The sequence below is a fragment of the Zingiber officinale genome, chromosome 7A, assembly GCF_018446385.1.
Source record: "Zingiber officinale cultivar Zhangliang chromosome 7A, Zo_v1.1, whole genome shotgun sequence".
NCBI lineage: Eukaryota > Viridiplantae > Streptophyta > Magnoliopsida > Zingiberales > Zingiberaceae > Zingiber > Zingiber officinale.
In genome coordinates, this window is record NC_055998.1 from 108,310,559 (window position 1) to 108,320,603 (window position 10,045).

At 35.4% G+C, this 10,045-nt stretch overlaps 1 protein-coding gene across 1 annotated transcript; it reads left to right on the top strand.

Moving 5' to 3' along the window:
• The first annotated feature begins 581 nt into the window (after positions 1–581).
• On the top strand, positions 582–6,064 carry LOC122001967 (probable transcription factor RL9). Its single transcript, XM_042556960.1, has 6 exons — positions 582–1,647; positions 1,723–1,799; positions 2,444–2,489; positions 2,597–2,777; positions 5,262–5,301; positions 5,439–6,064. The coding sequence occupies exons 1-6, from the start codon at positions 816–818 to the stop codon at positions 5,541–5,543; spliced, it is 1,281 nt and encodes a 426-aa protein (XP_042412894.1). The 5' UTR covers positions 582–815; the 3' UTR covers positions 5,544–6,064.
• Positions 6,065–10,045: the final 3,981 nt, after the last annotated feature.

The window sequence follows — 10,045 nt, forward strand, 5'->3', positions numbered from 1 at the left end:
AGTCCAGTCCACACAAGCGCAGGCAGTGGGGGGAAAGGAATCCGCGCACGAGCCTTGACCCTTCTATCTCTTTTCTTTTACTTTATTTATTTATTTTTATTTATTCACCTAATTATTGTTCCATCGTGCATTAAATTGGATCCCTTTCCTAATCAGAAGCTGAGAGAATGGAAACGCTAAACTGTTTAAAGCTTCCCCCTCGTCCATTAGTTTTTTGTGGAGTGTCATTTTCTCATATATACTTTAAATAAGATCTTTTAATTTCTCAAGCATCAAAGTTTGTCTGTCTCTTTCTCTCTCCCTCCCTGCAATTTGAATCAGTCTCTTCTAATCTCTATGATAAAATCCTCTTTTTTTTTATTAATTAATTGGTCTTTTCTCTTCTTTTCCCGATCCTTAATTAGTCTGCAGCTTATAGTTGTCCTCGGCAAACCTAGGAGCGGTAGTCCATGATCCTTCACACAAGTCTGTTCTTTAACTTTCTTCATATATAGATATATATATATATATATATATATATATATATATATATATATATATATATATATATATATATCAATTAAGTAGCAGTGAACAGATACAAGACGAGCTCCAAACCCTCGTCTCCTCTTTCTCTCCTCTTTTCTTCTGTTAGGAAAACAAGATCCTTTCTCCTCTTACTCTCTCTTACTTAGCCATACGTGTAGGTGTGATTCATTAGGTATATATATATTAAAATGATTAATTCCAGTTGGCCATCAAGAAGAAAGCCTTAGCCTTAGTAGCCTTAGCCATACAAGGAGGAATACAATCAAGCAAAAGGAGGAGGAGAAGGCATGGAAATGTCAATGGAAGCCGCCGCCATGACGACGTCGTCGCCCGACCTCTCCCTGCACATCAGCCCTCCAAACATCAATCTTGCGGATTCAATCTGTGCGAGCTCCGGCGAGTCCTCCCACTGCTTCCGAGAAGACGACGATGATGCCGCTCGCACTAAGCTCTGTCTTTCTTATCCTTCCACTGCAGCGACGGTCGACAACACGTGGTGGCCGCAGCCGCCGAGATTGCTGGAGAACTACTCGCTGATGCCGCCGCTAGATCGCTGCCACATTACTCACCGTGCGATCGGGAGCGGCTCCTTCGACGGCCTCACGCCAATAAAAGGTATCCCGGTCTACAACAAAAATAGCAGTACCGGTGCCGGCGTCGGCACGCCGCTCCCTTTCCTCTCTGTTGATCCCAAGCTTCACGCCGTTTCTGCCTCCGCCTTCTCCTCTCACTGGCCCTCTTCTTCCTCCTCGTCCAATTTCGACGCGATGCCGTCTCCTTCATTCCTCGGCCCCATCCCCAACGGCGCCACGTCTCCGTACCACCGCATGATCTCTCACCCGCAGGCGTCACGGCTCAACGGCGCAGCCTTTTCCCCAGAGCTGTTGATCAAAAACCACAACGCGCACCATCACCATCAGCTCTTCCACCATCACCACTACAGCAATTACGGCATGATCAGGCCCTTCGAACCTTCCTCCCACGCCAACATGTTGATGCGGTCGCGGTTCCTCCCCAAGCTTCCGGCGAAGCGCACCATGCGAGCGCCGCGGATGCGGTGGACCAGCACCCTCCACGCCCGCTTCGTCCACGCCGTCGAACTTCTCGGCGGCCACGAAAGTAGGCATCGATCATACATCCTATCATTTTCTGTCCACTTGCCAATCTTAAAACAGTAGTATTAATCAAATGCAGGGGCAACTCCGAAATCAGTACTCGAGCTCATGGATGTCAAAGACCTCACTTTAGCACATGTCAAGAGCCATTTGCAGGTACCCAGCAATCTTCTCTCTCTCGTTTCCTCGATGTCAATCCTTGGTTAATCATGCTTACCTGTTTCAATCGATCGTTGGTTTTTGTCCTTTTTTTTTTCTTTCTAATCTCATAATTTCTCCATCATCTAATCTGAGTACGGAAGTGTGGTCAGCGAGAAGCAGACACATCTATTCTTTCATTCACTCATTCATTCAGTCACTCATATCACTGCCTCCTCCTCTTTCCATCGGTTACTGTGCCAAATCAGAGGGAGAGGGAGAGGAAAAAAAAGAGTCATCATTTCACAATAATGCATCACACCCAACACCCAACACCAACACGCATAGGGTATGGAGAAGGAAGTGAACAAACAAGCTTCTTTAAAAAGAAAGGTTGAATCTGCCAACTCGGCCTCCGCTTGCAGATAGCTACCTCTTCTGTTCCTGTCCCTGTTCCCGTTCCTGTTCCTTCCTTTTAAATCCAATTAATATATTTTTCTAGTTTTCATCCCCCTCAACCAATGATATTCCTCTTTTTCTTTTATCGTAATTCCTTGCTTGTCCCGTGAGCTCATTGCGTGGTCTTTTCTTGTGTTTGTGCTCTCCCAATTAATCTCTTTCTTCACTGCTCTCTGCAATTTTTCCAACTTTTGCCTCTGCAGATGTATAGAACTCTGAAGACCACTGACAAGCCTGCTGCTTCCTCAGGTAATTCATATTGCTTAGCCTCGTAATATCCTTTCTTCTCCTCATTTTAATTAATTAATTAATCGGCTTGCTTCACAATGCAACGTACCTACATTAATGGCGACCAGGCCAATCAGATGGCTCAGGCGAAGAGGACTTCTCTCCTGCAAGCAATGCTGATCTCAACATCGGACGGCTGATGGAGCAGAGAGTAACCTCAGACGCCGGAGCTAAACCAAGCACTACTTATGCCTTGGACTTCCCTTCTGCCATTGCTAACACCACCACTAAATGGACTAACTCATCAAGGTATATAATCGCTTATTATTTCAGAAAAAACTAAAAGGCAGATATATCTATAACTGCATGCTAAGCGAATGGCAGCTTTTGCTTCTTTTTTTTCCCTTTTTTTTAGTCTTTTTCTTTAGATTTCATGGGGAGAGGAGAGACATGGCACTTAACTTGTAGGACACAAAAAGCAAAGATAAGTAACAAGGAGAAAACAAGTATGAAGAAAGGGGAAAAAAAGAGGAAGATTATTGTGGTGTCGAGATTATTCTTGGCAATTATTTATGGAGGATATATAATGAAATGGTAGGACGGTATAGGGCTGTGACAAGGTGTGTAATAGGTGGTGATGTGTTGTCACATAGGACCAAAAAAGCCTATATACCTCCTGTCTTTTGCATCCTTTTCTCTGTGGCTTTATTGCATTATACAATAGTAGCATGTTAATGGTTCTTGAACACCTCTCAGACCTTTCCCTTTGTTTTCTGTTTTATTTTATTTAATTTTATCTTTCGCTTCGTTGCATGGTTCTGATTCCTGAAATGTGTTTTGCCCTGACATCCCCCGCCACTAGCTAGAAAACTAGTTGTGTTTCTTTCTCTATCTCCAAATAAATGTCCCGTTGCCTTACTAATCAATAACATTGATTCAAGATCTCATATTCCTTCTCTTTGGCCTTCTCTCCTTCCATTAAAAATTTATTATAATAACAACAATATTCATTTGTATCTTAAGTATTTTGACTAATTTGTTTTGCTTGCATGCATGTTTTTATTTGTTAATTAAAAGATTAGATTTGACAATGAGTTTGTGTGGCTTATAGTGGATCCTTGTTGATTTCTATCTTTAGTAACTGATAAAAGCCTCTTTTGTTCGCTTTAGCTTTGCATGAAATTTTATATTCAATTATTTAAATGGAAGCAATTGTCTTATCGAGGAAAAGGAAAGCTAAGCTATCTACGAAAAAAAGCAATCAAATCTTAGATGAATGCAGCATTTATCCTATACTTTTAGAAGAAGATGCACTTCATTTGAACTTTATGTATATACATTTTACTACGTAATTAAATAGTGAAAGACACTTGATTAGTTTTGTCTACAAGTAAGGGTGAGGAGAATTACATTTAGGATAGTGCTAAATGGTTAGAATATGCTAGCCAAGATACATGCATATATGCATGTATTTGGACATTTTAATAATATCATATTTATATATTAATTACATGTATGTATTACAATTCATTTTTAGCGGGTCAGATTCTAACCAGCAAGATTTACTGTTATATTTAATACTTGTTAGAAGAAAAGTTCCTACAAACCTTACACTGACATAAATGCATGTTGTGGCCACTGCTGAGTTTATATTCAATGTAGTCCAAGAAGATCTTTAATTTCATGCTTAGCAAATAAATACTTGCATTTAATATTTTTCTTCCTAACTAATAGGATTGAAGTGCTAAATGGTTAGAATGTAACTAGGGTCATTATTAAGGATGCCCAAATAATATTATATTTTATAAGTCAATTATATCTTTTCCTATCTATTTTCATATTTATTTTTTAAAAATTATCTCTCTATATATATTAATGGTTAATTGTATTTTTAAAATAACATGGATTGATTAAACACGTTAGATTCATTTTCTAGCTAGCCACCCATTGAGATTTATCGATAATTTATATTGACCATTGGAACGCATTTTTCTAAGGTTACTTGCAAGAAAGGTTTTTCGAAAGTCAAATGTCTTATTACTTGCCTGTGAGACTCTAATTTGCCATATTAATTGAATAACATTGTGTTAGCAATAACAAATTCATATAATTAGGTTCGTCTAAAACCTAGAAATTTAATTTTGTCGTAGAAGGGAAAAGCCGTTATTCCTATAAACCAACTGACACAATAAATTTGGCAGAACAATTTTTGAAGACAAGAAACACCAATAGTATTGGAAATGATAGTAGATACTGAAATATATATAAAAGTAAGAATAAAATAAGAAAATTATATGTAGTTTTTGATCATCTGTTATCATAGCATCTTTGTTTACTTAGGAAAACAAATTAAAATTATTATTGATAGCAACAATTAGTGGAACACATATAATTGTTTTGCCTCAATACAAAATCCACCATAAATTTGATTGCCATTGTGTCGAATCACTTAAACCTTTCCTACTTATCAATGGAATTAAATTCAAGAAAACAAAATTGCATCTGCCAAATAAAGTTAGTTGATTAAGATGAAGTTATATAATATTAGATTATCTCCACACTAGCTATCAAATTAAATTGCATCTATTCTTAGAGCTTTCAGAGTACAGTCTAAAGTTATATATAACTCTGAAGTGTAGAAGGTCGCCTGAGTTTTTCATATCTAGCTACATTACTAAACTTAATTACTGTACTCACCATACATTACATAGGGTTTTTTGGTTGATCTATGGTATGAATTGTTGTTGCCTAATGGAAATTTCTTTTATAATATATATGTTGGACTATTTTCAGCCGAAGTGGATGGACGCAACCAAGCTGTGATCTAGACGAAGTACGTCCAAGTAAATTCTTTTTGTGTTATATCGAGATTTAACTCTGGCAAAAAATGATAAAAAGATTTTATAACTGGGATGAATAATCAAGGTAGAATTATGAATCTGAATCATAATCATCTCATGGTTATTGCAGGATAATCATTCTCATAATCGAATGAGCACCTCCGAAGAAGTCAAAAACCCTAGCTTGGAGTTCACCTTAGGAAGACCAGATTGGAATGAGACTGAGCATGTTTGATATATATCATATATATATATATATACATATATATGATCATTTTGATAATTTAGATATGGGCTTCATGGCTAACATTATAATCATGCAATCAATGGAGGGGAAGAAAAAAAGAAGGATCTTGTCATATATATCATGAAGAAGGACTGAAACTAGCAACAAATTGAACTCTATGTCTCATGCATGCAGTAGAATAGAAGTATAGGGTTAGAGGCATCCTCCTCTTTTCCTTTCTCTTTTGGCTAATTAAACTTTAGCCATTGGCATGGGATGACTAAAGTTGAAGGTGGTCATGGTGTCATTTTACACATGGAAAGTGCAAATTGTAAGATGATAAAAAAAAGCTAAAGTTAGCAAGTGCAGTGATGAGGCAACAAGCAATATAAACTAATTTATCTTATTTCTCTCTTCAACATTTGCTTCATCATCGCGGAGTTATTGGTCCAATTTGTCAAACAAAGCTACATATCTGTATTCGAATGTGTGCGTACACAAATATATTGTATGAAAGAGTTTATATAGCATTGTAGTGCATATTGTATAGAGATTTTACTTTGTTGACAACTTTAGGTCAAATTGATTTTATTTGTTTTTAAAAAAAATACAAGCTCACTTGATTTTGTTAACACATTTAAATATTTTAATGCTCTTGCAGGATATGAAGGTAAGTTGAAGAAAAATTTACTGCCCTAGCTTCATTGCACCTAAATGCCTATGGTTACCTCCCCTTATATAGGCGACAAACATCATTTTAGGAATCGAGATAACATAAAAGGACTCATGATTCATTTAGTTTTAACGATTCATAAGACATAGATATATAAAGAAAATGAGACAATCTCCTTAATGGTTACTTTCAAAGTAAGCATAATCTCCTATGTGATATTTTCATTTAGACAACTTTTGATTTTTCAAGAGGATTTCTATTACACCCAACATTAACACCCTCAATGTGCAATTAAATCTTGAAGTTATCTAACTTTTCATTTTGCCAAAAACTTTTTATGGAAGTCTTTGGATTGCACAATGTTTGTGATCTCCAAATGAATTTCCTATTAGTTAATCAAAAACTTATATGCTTTGAATGTCCAAAAAGTAATTTTTTTAGTAATTACAATGGTATTATGTCAAGTAAATTGGGTTGAATCTTGTTGCCCTTTGGCTCAAGTTACAATGAAATTACAAAGCCATTATTTTCTTTTAGATGAACTACTATTTTTCTTTATCTTAATATACTATGATCTATGTTTATCCTAGAGACTAAAAATGTGTTAATTCGCATGACCTGACCATGTCAGGTCCAACTCGAATTAAACGCCTAGCTAGAGGGTTCCATCTCAACTTTAGGATTGTGATTCAATTACACAAATTAAAAATGGATTGTACTCACCATAGTAAGAGACTAATCTTGACATAGACCATATAGGCCAACTTTGATACAATTTTTTTATTTATAAATTAATAATAATAAATATTAAATAATTCAAACAGTAGTTTAAAATTATTAATTTTAATAACATGAATTTTTAAAGACTTTTTATTATTTTGTTTGAATTTTTTAAAATAAAAGCATCAAATTTAATATTAATATTTTAATTAGACAAAATTTATAAAATATTTTTCCTATTTTAATTTCCTTTCAACTTTTATATATATATTTTTTAATTTAAATTATTGGACTTGTAAACTCAGGTTGGCATGAGCACATTTCACTTGGGCTTAATTAGATTCGTGCCAAGTGGATTGTGATTGACATAGTCCATTAGTAGCAATGTCAAGCAAGCATAAGATGTACAAAGTGTATTATTAGTTACATTCAAATTAATTAAATTATTTTTTTATTAATATTTTGATTGGTTAACTAAGGTTTTAATTGATCTGATCAAAGTAGATTGAATAGATCATTATTTCGATTGATCTAATTAAGTTTTTTTTTATTGAACAGATCAAAGTTTGGATTGATCTGATCAATATTTTGATTGACCTCATCAAAGTCTTGATTGATCCAATCAAAATCTTGATTAAACAGATTAATCTTTTCATTATCCTTAATTAAATTTGAATTAATTAATTTATCATGAATATCTAAATTATTACCATTATCTAAACTAGAAGAACAAAAAACAACTAAATTATTACTACTAGCATGCATTTCAAAAATTAGATTTTCATAAATTATAAGTTTACAAACCTTAATTGCCTCCAGATTCACGGATTTCCTCTTCGAGCACTGCTATTTATAGTGTCCCAATTTTTTATACTTGAAGCATACAATATACAATATGCTCTTTCTTTTCTAGATCCCTGGCATAGGTATCTCAATTTCGCCAATTGTGCAAATCGAGTATTAAAAGTAAGGCATCTAATGTTATAATATCCTCTTTTAGTGCACTTAAAACATAGTATATAGAATTTAAAATTTGAATTAAAATTCATACCTTTTGAACTTTAGTTAGGATTCTGCCTCTTAACCCTTAGTGATTTGGACTCGAGCTCGACTTAATCTTTTAGCTTCAAGTGATCCTTGTGAAGCTTGATCAATATGGTCCAAAGATCGTGGGCATATTTGAATTTACCTAATTTGCATGATATTATTAGGTAAAATATTTAAAATTAACTCCGTTACTTTTAAATTTGCTTCTGATTTTTCGGCAGGATTATTGTTTCAACACCACTCACTTGTCGAAATTACCCATTAGCACGAAGTTTCCCATTGTTGGCCTCCAAATCTTGAATATCTCCATCTTGTACAATGGTGGTTCAAAGACCAAATAAAAAGCAAAAGTAATAAAAAAAAATTAAGATGAACCTCTAGCCTTGCTCCTTTAGCATGAGTCTATTGAAGAACTAGCCTCCTATTCTGACACCAATTTTTAGGACCGTGTTGTGAATGCATATCTTTTCTTTTGTGTTCTTATCTATCAAATTAGTTATGCAATAGAAATATAACAAATAAATAAAATAAGATAAAAAGGCAAACCTGAGTTTAACATTGGTCTAACGTCTCTACTCCACCTATGTCTCAAACATGAGAAATCTTTTACAAGTTTAACCAAAATCACAAGCGCAATCAAAACATAATATAAAATAATAAGAAAACAAATAAGCACAACCACAAAAAATGTAGATCCGGTCTGGAAGCCCTGAATGCTGCAACACTCCTTTTAGTGCTTCCCCAATCACATGAACAAGACTTTGAACATTTTTCGAGCATAGAATGAAGAATAACTGATTGCAACTGATGTTGGAAGTAGGTGCCTCAACTCTCCTTTTATAAACCTCTATCGGGAGTTCAGGACTCTTCCAATCACTTGGAAGCTTTTCCAGTCAACTAGACCTCCTTTTCTGTCGCTTGGCCTAGCTTACCTCTAGTTCAACCTCTATAACACTCTAATATTCTAAATCTTCATCCAGCTACAACCTAGAAGGCGATAAATGCAAATAACATGAGGCCTTGGACTAACCTACTGAAGGATCAAAATAGACGAGGGGGGGGGGGGGGCGGTGAATCTTGTTCGTTAAAAATCTTTTCTTTATCGTAAAACCAAATCAGAGTAAGCAGCAGAAATAATAAAACAGAAGCAATACAAAAGCGACACGGCTATTTACTTGATTCGGAGTCTATGTCGACTCCTACTCCAAGACCCACGATCCTTGATCGTACCATTGAGTAATCTACTAAAACTCCTCTTTCCGAAACCTTCAAAAAAGAGGTAATTCATACAGTGAGGAAGAACGATAGTAATACACTACTATCTTCTTATAATAACAATGATTCAACTAAAATAAAATATACTGATAAAAGAAGAATAGAAATGAAGCTTTTGTTGTTGGTGAGACTTCCAGTGTTGTAGTAGCTTGCAGGAGCATATGAGACGTGAATGAGTGCAGTATGAACTGAGGAATCGTAGAAATCAGTTACTGTGCTCAAATTCCTGAAATTTTCTTTTATAGGCACTATTTAGTCGATTGAACCCCCGTTCGATTGACTGATTCTTCTATCCGTCGACTAAACTCTCCACCTTCCTTCTGTGCTTTGATTCGATCCAGTCAATCCTGTGATTTTTGTTGTTTGGTCGACCGATCCCTAGTTCAGTCGACCGATCACTCTATATTACCATTCATTGATGATTCTATCTGATTCTCTGTCATTTCCTTTTATGGTTTGGTCGAACGATCCTCGGGTTCGGTCAACCGATCATGTTGTGATGCCATGTTTGTGAGCATGATCTATTTTTCTATTTTTTTTCCTATTTAGTAGACTGATAAAATGGCCTGATCGGTTGACTAAACCTCCTGTTTATGTAAAACACCGAAAATATGAGAATATTAATAAGGGAATTTTTCAGAATTTTTGAAAATTTTTCGAGAATTTTTCGGAGCTCGTACGAACGAGTTATCGGGGATAAAAACAAGGTCTCGGAAAGCCTGTTTGGGCTGCCCCGTTTTAACGAGGAAAAGTTGAATTTATTTATTTCTTTCTTTTTTCTTTTTCTTTTGTTTTC